Consider the following 19584-nt stretch of genomic DNA (forward strand, 5'->3'; position numbering starts at 1 on the left):
TACGTCGTCAGCGTGTGACCTCTGATTACTGCAACTGTTGCCACAGTTTTAGCGCGCCGAGGTAGAGACACATTGCAGACATGCGGGAAGGTCTTCAGCATACTGTAGGATGCGGTAATTAGTTTTGCCAGTTTCAAGCAACGCTAGTGAGCGAATCGCCAGCATATTACACGAGGAGCGTTATGTTTAATTGAAACATATGTGTAAGGGATGTGCTTCATGCGTTACTGGCCAGAAATTTGGCCATACTGACGATAGATGTGAGGCTTTTTAAGTAAGAATGGGGGAGGCTCCACGAAATATCCCTGTCGATAATGCCGAAAAATCAGCAAGTCGTTGGGCGCTTAATTGAAACGGGATACTTTTTATGCTTTCTCTTTTAACTCAGGGAACGAAATATACCGGCGTACTAGGTCATGGACCTGTGGGTAAACGCCGCTAGTGTGCTCTTATCGTTCAAAATGTAGAGGCCTCGAGCTGGGACATGCGTAGGTGTCAGGGTCACTGCTTTCTGGAGTCGTGCAGCAACTCCGGGACACGTGTTACTGCTGAGGTCTACGCGCATTTGTCGTCAACAGATAAGAAAAGCGTGACTGTCTGCGGTAAAAACAAGGCAACGCCGATAAACGCGTTTGGACAAAGTGCTGCAGACAACCCCACCCTGTGGGCCACCGCGGCAGGTGTAATGGTTAGCCGTTCGGCAATCCGTACGCAGCACAAAGAAGGACGTCTTGAACAGATAGCTCCGAATTCTATACCAACTCAAACATTCTCTGCGGCAATAAGAACAGTTTCGCGCCTCACAGTATTATATGCGGCTTTCACACAGACGAAAAGCACGAATGTTACACGCTTGAGCTGGTGCTTCACTGCGACAGCAATTATACGGACACTTCAGGCGAATCCTTGCGGATGTCGGCGTTACCGTGAGTTTCAGAATAAATTTAGGTGTATGTACGCTGTACGTTTACGAACGCCGAATATGCAAGGTACACGCTATGCTATTCAACCTCGTAGTTGCTTAAACCAGGTCCTACGTTCCTGACTGAATTATTTCTCACAATTTCTTGAGAAAGGCAGCCCGCAAGCAAGTGTTATGAAACGTAAAACGCACAGCGCGCGGCCTTTATCTTAAATCTATTCCAACTATTAAATATTAAAAGGGCAAAACAATCAAATTGATGCAACAACAGGTTTTGTATCAAGAAGTTCTGTAACAACAAGTTATGTAACAGCAAGTTATGTAACAGCATGTTATGTAACAGCATGTTATGTAACAGCATGTTATGTAGTTACGCCTGTATGATGCCGTTAAAGGCCCTAGACGGCTATTTCAAGCTTTCAAGATTGCCAGAAATATAGGCGCACCCGCCTATGTCACGTCCGCGGTAATCGGACCGGTGTATAGTTAGAACACCGTCTGAGGAGTTTAAGCGCTTCGCTAAACCCTTGCTCTCGCTGGCAGAAACAGCCAAATACAGTGAACTATCACTTGAGTGAACGTCAAGGGACCTAAGAAAGTAGTTCTCTTAACTTTAAGTTCATTAAACTGAATATTCACTAAAATATGGAACAGCACAGGGCACAGCAGATATCGAGTCAAAAGTGTTGAATACAATTCATGGAATTACGTTCATCAATATATACGAAGTGCTGCATAACAGTTACCTTGCTGCCTATCTCATTAAAAAAGACCTAATTTTCATTTGCACGGGTGCTCTTAAAGCTGTCCAGATAGTCTATGTTTTTGTGCACTTCCTCTGGCACAGCTTGCTGCTGACACGAAGTCTTGGAACTTTCCAAGGCACCCTACAGCCTCGGCTAGAGTTAAAGGATTTAAATCTGCCTCTGCCATTGCATCTTCCTCGTCACAATCTTCTTCTTCGGGACGAACATCGGAAACAATTTCCAGATCCGATAGTTCAGCACCGGTAACGAGCTCACTGTCACACTGCACAAAGTCTTCTAACGAGGTGTTGCTTCGAAGTGTTTCCAGAGTCCACTGATCGAGTTCGTTCAACTCAAATATTCGCTATTCACAAATTTGTTTAACTGAAAAGATTTTTGCATAGAATGAATAGGAAAACCACCGGGGATTTTCTAAAAGTTCGTTATTCTGAAATATTCATTAAACCGTCGTTCGTACAACTGAGAGTTTACTGACTTTGTTGTAGGGACGTCACGACGTCGATGACGTTATCATTAGAGGAATGGCCTCTTTGGAATCCAGTTATGGCTACAGGGCATATGCTGTTGCGCTCAGGATATGTCACGTGAAGACCACTGTTTATATTTTATGTTACCCTCCCAACGCAGCTGGACACCGCAATTGGTCGGTAGGACGGGAAGTCGAGCGACGACTTGCTAGGCTTCAGGAGTGGCATCAAGCGGCTGGACGGCGTGCGTGAACGACGCCATTATTCCTTGACTTACTGCTGTATGTAGGAAGTCTTACTTTCGAAACCTTTGGACATCTTCAGCTAGGGGAAATAAAGCGGCGTGCATGTGAGGCCGCCCGGCCCTGGTGACGACGATCGCCTGCAAAATAACGACAGCTTTTCTACGCTTTTGCCCTCCATCAGAGGCGCTCCTTAATGGTGGATCCACACGACGGACGAAATCCGTCTTTTTCGCGACGGACTGCGCATCACGTGACTACGCGTCACGGATTTGTGCCGTCCGCGAGTCGTCCGCGACCCCCACGGACAGAAAATGCCGAGCTATTTTTCGCATCCGGATTTTGGGGGTCGAATGCTGCGGATGTCTCCTTCTCCCCCGAGGAACTGGATGCTGCTATTGCTCCTCTCGGCCTATCTCCTCTCGGTCTATCGACAAATGGTTCGAAGACGCTCAAGCTCCAACTTGAAGTTCGTACAGTGTTTGTGTGCACGTAAAGGTGTATACTCAGCCGGTTCCATCGCACTCACAATGAGACCCATAAGGCTGCACGGGAGACTTTCTTTGCTTTCATATTGATGCGAAAGCATCAAATGTCCCATTGAGCGAAAAAATCCGGCGTCTGTCATCAGTAGCAGTGAAACGGCGCATATACTCGCATTGGCTGCGACGCCACATCGCTAGCGATGCCTCGAAGGAGCAGAGTGGGACTCTTTTCAGAAGCGCTCTCGCTTGTGCGTGCTCTGCCCTCCGTAGCTTTCCCTTCACTGCCGCAGAAAGCAACAGATGGGGTGATGCAGGAGCCGATAATGAGCGTGGAGGCCCCAGACGCTCTAGGCGCAAAAGACTCCGCCGCCGCCGCCATTGTCGTACAAAGTTTCGCTTTACGGCGCATGCGCGTCTCTTGCGCGGAGGGTTAGGCCACCTCCAAAGACTCGGAGCTCGTTTGGCTGAGACAGTGACGACAAAAGAGAAGTCGACGCCACGTCAGCGCGTCGCTCAATCGCCTCGTTGGGCGGTGCCAGGGTATCGTTCCACCTTCCGCTGCTGGCACGAGCATTGCGCGTACGCCACTGTAAGCACTCTATCCTTTCGTGCTAAGCTGAAGCGTGTGTGTATGTTACTCTGAGAGAAACGGGGCAGTAAACGGCAAGCTGTCATTACCTTAATAACTTAACCGGTCGCAAACCAACGCCAAGAAGTTGTCCCGTTTCTTTCATGATCTCGTGCGACATCGAGGAGCGACGCGTGCAACGTTCTTCGTTGCGCCAGCGTTGTGAGACGCGTAGTCGCTAGAATTTTTTTTTAAGAGGAAGCTTTAGGCTCAGGTGCTCCTATCTAAATACATGTGAAAGGAGAATTCGTTTATCTCGGCAACCAGTGCACTAAATTTGGCGAGGTTTGTTGCAATTAAAAGAAAAACTTATTATCTAGTGACCGTTGTTCTAGAATTTTTAATTTAGGTCGCCAAACTCTTAAAAACTGGCAAAGATAGAAAATTCTCAGCGAACGATACTATCAAGTTAACAACTCTGTCACTCAGCAATGAAACATGAATATAAAAAAAAATTAGTAATATGTAAATAGAGCTTTGGCAGAACCCTTGTAAACAACGTAACAAATTCACGTAAGATATAGAATGGCATCGAATTTGTCCGCTTTGAATGATCTAATGGATACCGTTTACAGAACCGTGATATCTGTTCTTGATGCAGAGCTACTAATTTGTAAACTTCGTGCTTCTATTCTTTCATTCCTTCGAATTTTTGAACATTTGTTTAACAATATTCATGGCCCCAAATGGAAATTCCGCTTCCAACAGTCACTATAATTTAACTTTCTCTCGCAAATGCAACACATTTCATTAAAATCGGTCTAGTGGTTATCTCATCAAAACGTCTTTGCGTTTTACATGTATTTGAATAGGCCGCGTCGGAGTTGGACCCGAGCTAAAGCTTCCTCTTAAACGAGCAAGTGGGAGCGCACTCCGTCTCCTAATCTAGTTGCTGTACCGCTACAGTGTACCATAGCACAAAAGTGGTTTAAACAACATTTTTTAAAAACCTCCTTGAATAACGCCGAGAATTAAAAGTGGGCCCTTTCCGCGATAAGGAGCTGCTGTACGCGGCTGGTGTGCTTATCGGGAAGTGACATTATATATCGGCACAAAAAAAAAAGCAATGAAGAGATTAATAAAACTGTTGTCATTACAAGCGTAGGTAACGGTACAATATAGCGATAGAGGTTTCAAACACGAAAGTTAAGATTGAAATCGTATCGGGAAAAGGCTAGATGACGATGGGTGTAGCAGAACCTGATTAAATCAAGCTGGATAGGTTACTCTTTGTCGCCATCCTGTTTCGAAGGGGATGTCAATTGACATCATCATCATCACGGTCATCACCATCACCGTGCTTAAAATGCGTCGTCGACAACTAACATAATGTACGTCTGCATGCAAAGCGCCGACACAAATTCAGGTTTGACTGATAGATGTGGACATCCTTTTTTCTCGATGAGGATAGCTATAGGGGCTTGTTGGTACTGCATATCTTATTTTGTTGTAGCGCAAGCTGAACAAGGACAACAGAAAGGCACATCTGACACACAGCGCTGTGTGTGTCAGATGTGCGTTTCTGTTGTCCTTCTTCAGCTTGCGCTACAACAAAATAAGATATGTCCCTTTTCTCGTTTATGGTTCTATTCGTACGTTTGCTCGAAACTTTGTCGGTTACTGACGTTGCCAGGGTCTGCATCGTCGAGCAGACCCCACTTCGCAAGCGCGGCAAGGTATGCAGGCTAGACGAAGAAATCGAGGTTGCTAACAGAACCAACATTTCGGCGAGTTGGCATAGCTTCATTCATCTTATTTAACAGCGCAAAACAGACACGAAAAAAGAAACGAAAGGCGTAACGGAAATGGCGCGGAACTCGCCATCCAGAGGCTCATTGAAAGGGAAACTATTCATAATAAAGTCACGTGAACTTTGGGAACGCGCTACGAGAAGAAAAAAAAAAAACATGGTACCATTTCCGGATGCATGCCCACACAAGCCGGACTCGAAGGTCGTGATCTTTGCACGCCTTTCCTTGGCGTGCTGGTTGTGTGAGTGAATTGCCTTAAAGTGGGATCAAGGTCCATTGAAATGGGTCGCGAAGCTTCGGGCGAAAAACGGTTTAGAACCAATTGTCATCGACACCAGCAAGGGTGGTTATAGGAGCAGCGATTGAAACTCCACTAGGTGAGGAGAGAACAAACATTGTTAAAGAAAAACCGTCTTTCAATCAAAAATAATACGCGACTTGCATATATCCTAGGGAAATAATATTTCTAGTCAATATTATGTAGATGTGGTGAGGAAAGAAAAGAATTCTTTCACATCTAAAATTAAGAACCAATAACTCTTCTTCAGCGTCCGCTAAGACAAAGGCTTTTCAAGCCACCATCAGCTGCAATGCAATGCAGCTCTTGTAGTATGTAGAGAGGCGCGGTCGTAAGGCTCACGTGCTACTATACGCCTCTTTCACATGTTGCGTTCTTTTGCTGGTCACCGCATGTCTGACTTCTGGTGGCTTTGTGCTTGAGAGGTGCGTTTCATCGTGCGTGGCGTGTTCAGTCAAAAGTAGTGAGTTACGACGGCCAGATAACTTTTCATTCAGCTGCCTTCGTGCGGCTACCCTGGGTGATCGATTTGGCGTCCAACGATGCTACCAGCATTAAACACCTAAAGCTTTCTTTAGCCCGCAAATAAACAATGCTCCGTGCAAGGGTGCGACGGCGACACCAATAAGGCTGACGTTTCGCTACATCGCAGTGCCCGCTAAAAGCCCGAAACAGCCATCGCATTGACGGTGGAATAACGAAGGAATGATAGCGATTGAAGGACAAATGCGCATGACGACGACGGCACGACGAGAGTGAGACGTCGATTCTTAAATTAGGACGATGGTGTAACGACAACAACATGACGATGACGACATGAGGACAATGCGATCAAGACTGCATGACAACGGCGGTGTGACGACAACCGAAAGAAGAAGCGGGAATGACGGCGATGCATGACTAAGACGGCACGATGACGGTTTCGACAACGGATGCATGACAGCGTCCGTGTGACGACGACGCAATGACAACGATGACATGACAACGGTGGCATGACGCCGACTGAATGATGACGGCATGATCGCGATACAATGATCAATAAGGAATGGCTTCGATGAATCGACGAAGGTGGTATGACGACGACGACATGATGACAATCGCATGATGTTACTTGAAGTGATCACAATGGTGTAATGACAGGGTAATGACGACAGCTTGACGACGACTCTGTGACGACGATGGCCTGATGACCCCTGTGTGACGACGATGGCGTGATGACGACTGTATGACGGGAGTCGGATGAGAAAGCTAGAATGACGATGATGCAACGACCAAAGACGACATCACGACTCCGAACACGCGCCTAGTGGCCCAAGGTATCAGACAAATTGGACCCATGGGCCGCAGTAGTAGGGGGGACGACTACAGCACGACAAGTCAGATCACGAAGCTGGAGCGACGACAATTTAACGACAGGGATGACAACAAGACGGCGATGTGAGAACGAATACATGAAGACTGTACGATGACGATGACGGGACGATGACGGCACGACGCGAATCGGATAACAGAGCTGGAATGACGAGTACGCAACGACAACATCACGACCACGAGCCCGTACCTAGTGGCCCAGGCTGTTAGGAAACTTGGGCCACTGAGCCGGGGTAGAAGGCGTGGCGACGACAGCATGACGAAAGTAAGATATCACGGAGCTGAAATGACGACAATGGAACGACCACGACGGCATCACGACCAAAAGCACATTCCTTGTGGCCCAAGCAGGAGGACAAGTGGGTCACTTGGTCGGGGTTAGAGGCCGGATAGATAGATAGATAGATAGATAGATAGATAGATAGATAGATAGATAGATAGATAGATAGATAGATAGATAGATAGATAGATAGATAGATAGATAGATAGATAGAGAGACAGACAGATAGATAGATAGGTAGATTCAAAACAGCTGAAGTAGGCAAAGAATGCCGTTGGTAGTAAAAAAGAAAGAGACACGCGAAACACTCCGCAAAAGAAACGTCATCAACCTTCAAAGTTATCAACCTTAAGTACAGAAGGCAAGAGCCGTGAAGCTTTATGTGGATCTAGTGTGTTGACGTTGATTTCTTCGGTCGGGGCAGATACTGGCAGGGTAGTGACCATAAACCAACAATTGAAATCAGAAGCTATATATAATAGAATTCCGGAAAAACGCACGTCAAGGAAGATCTTTCATGACGCACTCATTTGACGCAGGCGGTGTTCTATTCCTTCAGCAGACTGCGCATCGTAGCGCTGGCACCTCCGACATTCAATTCAGACGCAACCTCCACCACAGTACCAGCTAGACAGAGAGAGAGAGAGAAAAAAAAAGAGAGAAAGGCAAAGGAAAGACAGAGAGGTTAGCCAGAGATCATCTCCGGTTGGCTACCCTGTACTGGGGGAAGGGTAAGGGGATGCGATAGGTGAGATAGAGAAGGATAAAAAAAAAACGAAACCTACATACACACGCACGTACAGTACACACGAACTGTTTCCAGCTACCTCACAGACACATACGCTGAGAGCCACACAGCTTAATAGTATATTCGCCCCCCCCCCGCCCATTTGTTCGTTTGTTAAACTAACAAACAAACGATTACTGCTAATGTGATTGGCAGCGATCACAATGTGGGTCTCTAGAGCGTTCTGGTAGCAACGCGAGCTGAGCGGGATCACAGTCGAGTGGAACCTCGCGATTCACACCCCAACCTTCGATCGCGTCCCCTCAGCCACCCGATGCCAGAAACAAGAAGTCACCGTACCCCTTCCCTAGAATTTTAACAAAGGCATGTTTTCTGTGTATGGGTCCTTCATTTAAAATTTGTTCAAAACAAAGGTGTCAGTGCGCGCGGATTTGTGGAACGCTGGCACTCACATCTGTACTGTCTGCTTCGCGAAAAAGGTTAGACGCAAGGAAAGTAAACCTGTCTGATAATGCCAAGGGGCTATTCGCATGAATAAACGTCGCCATCATGATATATACCAACAAGTGCAATCTACAACAACCTTTCGCGAAATGTGACGCCAATCGTCATTTCATAAAGGCAAGGAAGTATATAGCCCTCGTGAACCTCCACTGTATCTCAATCAATCGTTGTTCTCTTATTCAAGATATCTATTTAGCAAAAATAACAGAGCCTAACCCAAAAAAGCAGGCACCAGACATTTTGTTTACCACAAGATACTTTTTAAATACTACACCACTAAGTTCCGCCACATATGATCTGGTCAGGATTGTCACACCCTGTAATCGCTTACCATGAAGGCTAACCATAGATCTCGGAGACTCGCATAATTATTGCGGCGCCATGGCGTCTTGCTCACGCTCAGGCTCACGCACTGAGGGCACGGGCTACAATTTTAACCACGGTCACCGGCTGAAATAAAGCGCCCACGTGATGGCCTGGTGTGCAGTTCGGTTAAAGGGATAGCCAACGATCTTTTATGGTACGAGTACTTTTAGTGCACCGGAAAGCTTACTGGTCCGAGTGTCCAATCATACAGTGGTAACGCGGAAAACGCCGCGCAGCATATCTTTTATCAGAATTTTCCGATCTGCATTGAGGATGTAGTCGTACTCAAGTAACATGCTGGAAACAGTGACAGGCGAGTGCGATAGCGATTATACGCCGGCATTGGTGGGAAGCAGACGACAAGTTCGGTTCTATAGGTGTAAGAAAGTAGTGTTTCGTTTACCAAGCCGTTGTTCCTGTGGTTCATGTTTTAAGAAGCACTGAATTACTTTTACAGTAATAGGTAGGTGATGTCCGACTCTACGCTACAGCAACGGCTCCCTCCTCGTAACGCAAACTGATCTCAAAGGCCATGCTTTTGCTGGCTGTATGCGCCAGGCTTATTATTACTATTATTTTTTCAGTCACGTCAAGCTGAGGGGTAGGACATACCAACAGTTATATCATTGCAGTGCTGGCACCCATTCACTGCACATTTCGTCTATGGCATATTGTGTTTCAGACCAACCTTTCTCCCGACGCACTCATCGACATACTTAGGAACACACACACAACTCCCGGTACCTCAAACCCCCTGCCCCCCTATGCAGGCACGCCGAATGCCAATCTCGACGCGGAGATTACGGAAGCAGAAGTCAGAGCGGCCCTCCTAACTCTCCGCTCTAATTCCACTCCAGGAGTTGACCGTATCTCCAATAGCATGCTCCGCAATTTGGACGATCGGTCGATTGCCCAGCTCACGGAGTACTTCAACACATGCTGGCAGGAGGGCACCCTTCCGCAATCCTGGCGTCACGCCAAAATCTTATTCATGCCCAAGCCCCACAAACCCCTTACACCTGCAAATCTTCGCCCCATCTCCCTAACCTCATGCCTGGGCAAGCTTTTGGAACATGTCGCACTCGCCCGACTCACACAACACATGGCGGAGCACGACCTCTACCCGCACAGCATGGTGGGCTTCCGTCCCCACCTGTCGGCACAGGACGCCATGCTCCAGTTCACACAGGATATTTTCGACCCCCTCATACCGGGCCACACAAAAGCCGTCCTCGCCTTGGATCTCTCCAAGGCCTTTGATCGCCTAGACCATCGAGCGATAATGGCGGCGCTCTCCCCCTTGAACATAGGTGAACGTATGTACACCTATATTCAAGCATTCCTTACTAACCGCACAGCCGAAATTCACTTCGGTCCCCACACATCCCGCCCATACACCCTTAGTGGGATTGGCACCCCCCAGGGATCTGTCCTCTCACCTTTTCTCTTCAATGTCACTCTCATTCCCCTTGCCCGCAAACTACAAAACATCCCTCACCTTCGGCACACACTCTATGCTGATGATATCACTCTATGGACTACCCATGGCAGTGATGGAGACATAGAGAACACTCTGCAGTCGGCAGCTACCCTCACCCAAACACATGCACGGAGTATCGGACTCTCATGCTCTCCGGAGAAGTCGGAACTCCTCATACTTCGCCCCACAACCCGAAACTGCCCCACCACCCCTATAACCGTGACACTGGAAAACCGGTACATCCCTGAGGTACACACTCTCCGGGTACTGGGCCTCCACATCCAAAATGACGGGAAAAACACTCTCACCATCCACAAACTCAAGCGGACGGTGGTGTCGATATCCCACCTAATCCGTCGAGTTTCTGCACGCCACCGGGGTATGAGGGAGCATGACTTATGTCGTCTCATTCATGCCTTCGTCCTCAGCCGCTTTCTCTTCACGCTCCCCTACCTTAAACTCCAGGGCAGAGAAATCTCCACCCTGGATGCCATGATCCGAACAGCATTTAAGACAGCACTACACCTACCCCTAAATACCTCCACCGAGAAACTCCTCCAGCTAGGCCTACATAACACGATAGGTGAGCTTATTGAGGCCCACAGACAGACACAGTACATACGTCTCGCGAGAACCACCACCGGCAGACACATACTACACACCCTCGGTATCAGGATACCAGCCACGGATCCCACACAGCTCCAAGTGCCCCACCACATTCACCGCGAACTTCTTATTAAACCTCTCCCTAAAAACATGCACCCCACCTACCATGAACCCCGCCGCAGAGCTCGCGCACGGGCGCTCCACAAACACTATGGCACGGAACCGGATGCTGTGTGGGTGGATGCCGCATGCACAGGTGAGGACGCGGTTGTTGCCATCACGAACCCCTCCCTACAACCGATTACCACCCTTCACATATCCCCAACTGCCACTTCGGAGGAGGCTGAAGAGGCTGCCATTGCCCTAGCTATTACGCGCACGGAGGCCCGGTATATATTATCAGACTCTAAAACTGCGATACTAAATTTTGCTCGCGGGAGAGTTCACGTCCCTGCATTTCGCATACTGAACTCTCTCGCTGCATACCCGCCCCGCCACATGGAGCTCATATGGGTGCCTGCCCACTCTGGGAATCCTGGAAACGAGGCTGTCAACGCTTTAGCCCGAGGTTTTCTCAACCGGGCAGCGGCGGCCTCCGATCCAGGGTTCTCACGGGAGCGCATGCATTCATTCACTGAATTGACGCAAGCCTGCAAAACTGAGCGTAGGCTCTACCCCCCACCCCATCCCTCCCTCGACAATTATCACCAGACACTTTGGAGGCGGCTCCAAACACCTACCTTACCCTCCCCTTATATACGCTTGCGCTATCACCACGTCCACACCGACCCCTCCTGTACCCTCTGCCACCACCCCAAAGCCACTCTCGATCACATTCTTTTCCTCTGCCCGGCGGATCCTCCCCCGCGGGGCCTGGAGCACCTTACTACTTGGGAGGCTTGGGAGACCCTACTGCGCTCCGAGGACCCGGCCAAGCAAGCCATCGCCACAGGCCGGGCTGCCAGCGTCATGACCCTCCGGGACATGAACGTTTGAGTGCAGTGGGGCCGTGCGGGGGCCCAAGGACCTGCGTGTCCGCAACTCCCCTGTGTGCAATAAAGTTATCACCACCACCACCACGCGCGCCGCGGTGCACTGATGTGCTCTGGCCGCTCTTCCGCTCCACTCGTTACCACAAAGGCAGCGTCGATCGTCATAGCAGGCAGTTTCCTTACTTCGTAATACGCATTGAATACAACACGCGAAAGCCTGATAATAGACTAACTGCAATTTTAAGCAATCAGTATGGTGTACTTAATGGCAGCCGACTTACGCGGAGTAATCTCATATATACTACATCTGAAGTACCAAGACTTCACCGCCAGGCGGCTCCACTTGCGGGTTTTTTACAGTTTCTTTGTCAATTTATAATAATTCCTACCTAAATCGCCAACGGCGTGCTGGATTTCATCACTATAAATCACGGTCATTTAATTTCCATCGAGGTCCACAACACATTCTGGCGCCAGTTGTCAGTCCCTTTAAGGTGGCATGCTGTCCAAAGTGGTGAGAACCATGATCAGAACTTATTCGCTGCTCTTCGACACAGCGTATGTCAAGGACAAATGGAAGCTTTCTATAAATAAATAAATAAATAAATAAATAAATAAATAAATAAATAAATAAATTACAATGATTGCGAGTGGATCGGTCACATGATGCATCTGTAGCACACGTGCGCGCCGCTGTAGCCTCCCCCCCCCCCACAAAAAAAAAAAAAAACAAGATGAAGCCATGCCGGATTTTGTTGAGAGGCCAATGCGATTTAAACTCTAAATGAAGAGTTTACGTCTTATTTTCTTTCCACTATATTGAGTTCCACTAGTTTTATTGTACGAATATGTATTTTAATGAATTCTCCATTTTCATACAGGCCTCCTCTTCAAACTCTTGATTCTAGCCTATCTTTCTTATTAACGCTTTCTTATTTCTTAAACTTCTTATTCTACCTCGAGCCACAGGGTTCTTTGCCGATCCCCCAAAATGGGTACGTGGCACCGACTTCAAGGTCTGCGTCACTTCAAATTGAGTCGAACCGTGTTACAGGGAAACCGGCCGAATGCCGCCACATTACTTTCCCCGCACTTTCCAATTCGTCTCCTGAACTCTCCGACGCAACTCTCGCAGGCGCGACTACGGCACCCCGAGCAGCCTGGCGCTGCTGGACATGGTGAAGGTGATGGCGTTCGCCCTCACCGAGGGCAAGGTGGCCGTCCACTGCCACGCGGGCCTGGGCAGGACGGGCGTCCTGGTGGCCAGCTACCTGGTGTTCGCCCTGCGCTGCCGGCCGAACGACGCCGTGCGCTTCGTGCGACTCAAGCGCCGCGGCTCGGTGCAGACGCAGAGCCAGATTGACTGCGTCCAGAAGTTCGCGCAGTTCGTGCTGCCGCTGCTCGTCGTCTACCCCATCGTGTGAGTCGAGCGGCTGCCGCCAGGAGGCGGTGTTACACCTATGGGCTCATTACTTTTCGAAGCGAGATCTGGATGCCTTAGAACACGCACCTATAAAGCGAGATTTAAGAAGGAAGAAGAAGCATGTGCTTGCTGCGGTAAGGCTAGGGAAACGACGGAGCATGTTTTATTAGAATGTGAAGACGTCTACCCAGCGGTCGATTTAGACCCCACTGGTCTCCTTGAAGCTCTTGGGTTCAGCGGGAGCAGTGGTAAAGCAAAGATGACCGCAATCGACATTTTTAGAGGCGAGTGGAGGATTGGTGGAAGAAAAGTAGGGAAACGACAAAAGACGGAGACGTACAAAAGCACAGTTCGCAATAGGGGATCAGAAAATTTGGGCGTGGTAGTTCATAGAGTTTTTTTTTTCATTGTTTAACCTAGGTAGGATATAAGGCAGCATACTACCAAGAGCTTGGTGGCGGAACCCACCACCCCGTTCCAAAGGGGACGCTCCTAACATCCATCCATCCATCCATCCATCCACCCCTTAAACTTCTTAAAGTAGCGACACGCTTTGAAGAATGCCGCCTCCTCCTTGTGCGCTCTGGCCGAAGCCGACGCCGCGTCGCTATTGGCCTAATAGCATCACGTGGGCCTCGCGCCGTGCTTCAGCGCCATTTTTGCTCGAGAAGCGTCTACGGAGAGTCGAGGAGCGCATGTTGGCGCCGTTGCTACGCTCGAGTGGTGTAGGCGGCGCCACGGTCGAGGAGGGAGCGTAAAAAAGAGGAGAAACGAGGAGGCATGAAGGCGGAAGAGGAGAGTGTCGCTACTTTACGAAGTTTAAGGGGTTTCAGATTGGTTTAGGGATGGCGGGGGAATGTGAGAGGAAGGTATGCTTCGTATACACATACTCTCAAGCCCTGGGTGTAGGCGTGCGTACGGAGGGCAACCCTCAGCTAGATTTGTGCACCCCGTCAAAACTGTCGGAAGCATCTGCCTTCCAGAAGGATGCGCTCAGGTTCAAAGCTGATGGGAGCGTTAAATAGTCAGTGGTGGAGGTAAGCAAGATCTGTTAAGAGTATAGATACAAAAAAAAAAGAAAAAAAATAAGGCAGGGAAGAGAGATCGTGTCAGGGCCGTGACAGTCACAGGTTAACTTTGCAAGCAAAATGCTAGTGTGCAATAAACACAATAAAACTAGGTTAGCTTAAGCAGGGTAGTCCACTATTTGTTGCCGCCTCGTTTCGAAGGGGATGTCAGCATTAATAATCATTCAGTTACCCAATACCAGACTTCGAGCTTTAATGGTAGCACTCGAAGGGTGATTGAATCTGCGATCGAAACTGGTAAAAGACGGCTGGAGTATTTTTCCCTGCAGGTATACGGAATATACAGAATGAAGACTTTGTTTTATTTTAGAACATTAAAATACTATAAGATTCGTAGGTTTATTAGCACGAACCAGGGGTATTACGAGTAGTATAAGCGCAGTAGAAAGGTTCCCAAGACTGTTGGTGCCAGAGGACGTTCATATAACACATCGAAACCTTCCCCTCATTTTAAGGGCGCCACGTGAAATTTAAGGACGCCACGTGGCAGTTCGTTCTTTGTTAGTGTGTGTAGAATTAGTGTAGCGTAGTTAGTGCAGTGTGTTGGAGCGAAGGGTTGACTAGAGTTAGCGTGGAGAACAGCATAAATATACCTCTTGCTAAAAAAGAACAAAAAAGGAGGCCAAGCTTTATTTCGTACGCTCCATTTACAGCTTCAAACAGCGCTGAGAACGAACCAACAGACTTTGTTTATACTTGCGTATTTTATCCATGCTCAATACGAGCGGGTTCCGCGAGCGCTTTTGTCTGTTTTAACCCTCCGCCATCTTGCGAGAAATGGCTGAATATTCGTGCGGACCGCTACAAGAGGCGCCCGTTCCAAGTTCAACGAGCTTCAACTTACAAGTCGGCAAACGCACTTTGTTGCTAGCATGACTGAACGACTTCGATAAGGGGCTATTGTTATTGTCGACAATACCGTAGTAAACACAGCTCGAGCACGAGTTACGTTCACTTGTGGAAATAATGGAGGCCCGGGACGTGGCTTTTTTTTCTCTCGTTTGTTTCGAGAAAGAATGATAGTGCGTAAATTTGCTTCGAAAAATCGCCGAAGGCGTTCCGTGATCAGTGGTATACAGACAAATGAATGGCTTTGGTACTAGCTCTCTTACTCACTGGTTCGCATTACAAGTGCGCCAGGTACCTCAGCCGGTGTTTCTACGACCGAAAAAAAAAATCACAAACAAATAAAAGCTCCATAGTTGTGCACAAAATCAATAGCTTATTCAACACATTATGCCGTCAGCAGCGGCGCCGGAAATAAAAGGAGCTGACAGATAAACAGCTGCATAGACTGACAGGTAAACGTTGCAGTATGCTGTGAGTTCTATGCTATTTGCTTGAGCAGACTTCAACCACACCTTCGCCTCCTATTTGTTTCTCATTAGCTTTACGACGAAATTTTTTGACGCGGTCCTTGTAGCGCTGCTAACGCACCTATACATGCTCTCGCCCGCAGGTACACAAGCAGAAAACCGACCAAAGTAGACAAATACAGGTAAGGTCATTGCTGAATGTGCGCTTTCAGCTCTTTTCCAACGTAACTAGCGTTTAGCTTTGGCATTAACCAGCAAAGCGTTTCAGTTTGTAGACATGATTAATTTGTTTGCGGTACCGTCGTTCAAAAGTCCCTCGTATCAATCTTGCACAAGTATGACGGCCGCACACAACAGTGGTATATAAACCGGACTCCTAGTGTAGATCGGCGACTCAGTCAGCGAAAGGCACAGTTGTAAACTGTCGCTGAGGCGTTTCCAAATTCGAATAATTCCTGTTCGCCTTTCTGCTACAGGCCTACCAAGGCTACAGATTTCACCCTCATTCAGTACCTAGCCAAACAGCGAAAAGTCATGCATGGTACGGAGGCGAGGCATCTGAGGTACATTCCAAAGGTAAGCAACCTTCCCGCCATTCTTCCTCTACTCAGATATCGATGGCATGTAAATGTTCGAGTTCTCATCGTGGAATACGATATGTACGTGTTAACCCGAATAATTACATTAACATGTCCTAGGCCGCACTTATTAAAGAACTATATGTAGAAGCAACATTCGTAGATATTATTGCGTTTGGTATTGCTATCATCCAAGAGAGCACATTTAAACCTTAAGCCTGAAGTTTATACACTACTGCATCGTTTCGAAAAAAGTAATGAAATGAAAAGAAATGAATGCTTCAGAAATAACAGCACTGAGCTTGTCTTGTCTCTAAGTATGCTCTATGGCTTCATTTGGACACTAAACGTAACAGCTTAGCGAGATTTTGCGCATATAAACGCAGCTGTGCTTGATTGAACATGCGCAAGCGTTCACACGTCATCGCATGTTCGTATCTGCTATGTGACGTCTCATCGCTCATTGGGACACTGAAGCAGCACACCATTCGACATGCACGGCGGCTCCAGCGACAATCAAAGCGTTTACGAACACGTCAGTTTGATCGTACGCGTGGGCAGATAGCTTTGCTTTTTTATCCGTGCATCCATGCATTCTACCACCTGTCGCGCACTTCGCAGTCTACGAGCTAGAAAAACGACTGCGTACCCACGTTCTTCGCAGCTATGTGTACGCTTACGCATAATACCAATTGCTCTTCTGCAAAAGTTGTAAAATAAGAATTGTGCAGGTATAGATGCCGCATATTGTGCACGATTGTTCTTTCGTTCGGTGTTGTTGGCTTCCTTTGACAGGCAAGGCAGAGATGACGCTAATAAAGGTAATATTTATAACACAACAGCAAAATAATCACCTTAATACCGTAACGATTCGATGTGGGAAGTCTGAAGAACGCAAAAAGAACACTTGGCTTTCAGTAAGGAATACCGAAAGCCACTAAAGTATAGATCAGCAGGACACTGAGTTTACACAAATAATAATAATAATAATAATAATAATAATAATAATAATAATAATAATAATAATAATCATAATAATAATAATAATAATAATAATAATAATAATATTGGCGCCAAACTGTTTAATTCGCACTATAGTCACACAGATTGCCATTTCAGGAAAGCAATAAGTTAAGTGTTCGAATAAGCTAACCAGCGCACATACCTTGCCGAAAGTTTTGAAACCGCTTCCCGAGCGACATCTGCCACTATCATATGAAGCCAACAGACTGTGTCTGTTGGCTCCATACGGTTGTAATTTACAAAAATCAGGCCCCTTGATTCATTTTATACTTGTTCATTAGACCTGCCACTGGAATTTGTCACATAACTTTGGAGCGTGTGTGTTCATCAGCAGTTCTCGTCTTTCCTCCAAGTTCAAGCGACTCACTAGTTGTGTTCCCGTTTGGTACAACTGCACATGTCATCACCAGTGCTCACGTTTTAATAAAACACTGTGTTCTTACTCACTAATAGAGAGAGAAAGAAAGAACACTTCACGCGCTGTTTTAGCAGATTCACTATAATTGTGACACATGGAACGCTGTCTGCCAGAGGCGTCTTCAAGGTGTTCTGGCTCTCTCTGAAAGACGCCAGTCCGCAGCCACGAGTTCCTGACATTTCCGCGTACACTAACGCACTGCAGAACCAATTTTATCTCTACATGATTGTCAGTATAGCCGTATTAGAAGGCGTTCTGGATCAGAAACCGCATCAGCATGTAGCGGCTTCACATGGGCCATAAGATCTCACTGCCGTCCTTGCAATATGGCTTGCGGAGGGACACACTTGTTGGTCTTGTTGCTGGACGAGTTGGTGCTGTTTAGTAAACATTTTTTTGAACGCTGTGAAAACCAGACACTACACAGAGAACACGATTCCCACGAGAGCCTAGTGTATGTCAAGTTTTCAGTGTCTTTTTTTTTTGCGTTTTTGGTGTGGCACCGCTTAGGAGAACCGCTTGAAATAGACTCCACGTGCCTGCATATGTGTCGCCATCTTTGAACCCTTCACTTCTGTTGCAGATCTTGTACGCCCTCTGCGAGAGGCTACTCAGGCTGAGTCAGTCCAAGGGTACGCTCAGCACGAGCAGCGTGAAGAGTTCATCGAGTAGCAGCATCAGCAGCCGCAGCAGGTACCTGAAATTTTTTTTCGTTGGCGTCGAACGAGAGGCGTAGAGGACGATTCGAATGATGTTAAGCGCGAACTCGCTAGGCCTTACAACAATCTCACAATACTGTTCCACAACCAAAAAAACGCTCAGGAACATACGCGCCTGTTCTGTTGACCTCGGAAGCCTCTAACTCAAAGCCTATACTTCGTTTCGTATATAATCTGGCGTGCGAGTGGAAATTATTGGGCATGCTAAGGCGCTGGAAGCTGCCTTTCGGAGAGTGGTTGAGGCCGAGCAGACGTCCCTACGACGTGGACCGAGGGCCACATGATGCAAGGACGGGTGCATTCGCACGACTGAGCCTCAGGACAGCTGGCACCGGCATAGCTTCTGCTGCAACGCAATGGATGGCGTTCGGCCCCGTCAGTTTGTTTTTCTTGGGAAATTTTCGGGTGCGCTGAAGAATACCAGAGTGAAAGTACGTTGAGAACGAGTTATAGGCTAATGCAGCGCCAGCTTTGCCGCGAACCATTTTTGCGGCAATTCCGTGCTCCTAGCATATACAGGAACACGTAAGGATTTCCTAATTTTGTACCGTTGACTTTTTAGGCTTTCGGTATTTCGTCCACAAATACCGTTTCTGAAAGAGAGCTTCCCGAGAAGGCCCCATAAAGGGGCTCAAAGCTATTACACTCATGATTACTAGCATGCTGTTGCGTAATACTTACTTAAGTTCACTAATAACTCAATATACACCTGAGGGCACCACCATGACGGACAACAGACGCGCGAAGTTGTCACGCAGTTGAAATATTTTAGAATTTCACTTAAGAAGAGGTGAGGATAGATGGTTTTGTTGTTGCGCAATCGCATGGACACTTGATGCGTGTTCGCGAGGTCATCGCCGCCGCCGTGCTCAGGTCTCTAGAGATACGAGAGACGAGCAGTTCGTTTGGCTCCACAGAAAAAAAAGAACACGAAAAAAAGCCCATCAATTTATCTTTCTATCTCACGATGAATGTGGACGTTAGTGTGATTAGCAGGGAAGCAATGTGGTAACACACCGTGTCGACACCGCCTGCTTATGATACCGCCTGCGTATTGACACCGTACTGACACCAAGGTCCTGCTCTCCTTACGACATCTCAGTGCAAGGGAC

General features: G+C 47.6%; 1 protein-coding gene across 1 annotated transcript in view; it reads left to right on the forward strand.

Moving 5' to 3' along the window:
• Positions 1-19584, forward strand: part of LOC126528051 (protein tyrosine phosphatase domain-containing protein 1-like) — a 111002-nt gene that overhangs the window by 77324 nt on the left and 14094 nt on the right. The window contains exons 6-9 of the mRNA XM_050175911.3: positions 13043-13327; positions 15878-15916; positions 16211-16310; positions 18337-18446. Coding sequence (XP_050031868.1) covers positions 13043-13327; positions 15878-15916; positions 16211-16310; positions 18337-18446 — 534 coding nt within the window. The remainder of the gene's footprint in view (positions 1-13042; positions 13328-15877; positions 15917-16210; positions 16311-18336; positions 18447-19584) is intronic.

This window comes from Dermacentor andersoni, chromosome 9 (genome assembly GCF_023375885.2).
Source record: "Dermacentor andersoni chromosome 9, qqDerAnde1_hic_scaffold, whole genome shotgun sequence".
Taxonomy (NCBI): domain Eukaryota; kingdom Metazoa; phylum Arthropoda; class Arachnida; order Ixodida; family Ixodidae; genus Dermacentor; species Dermacentor andersoni.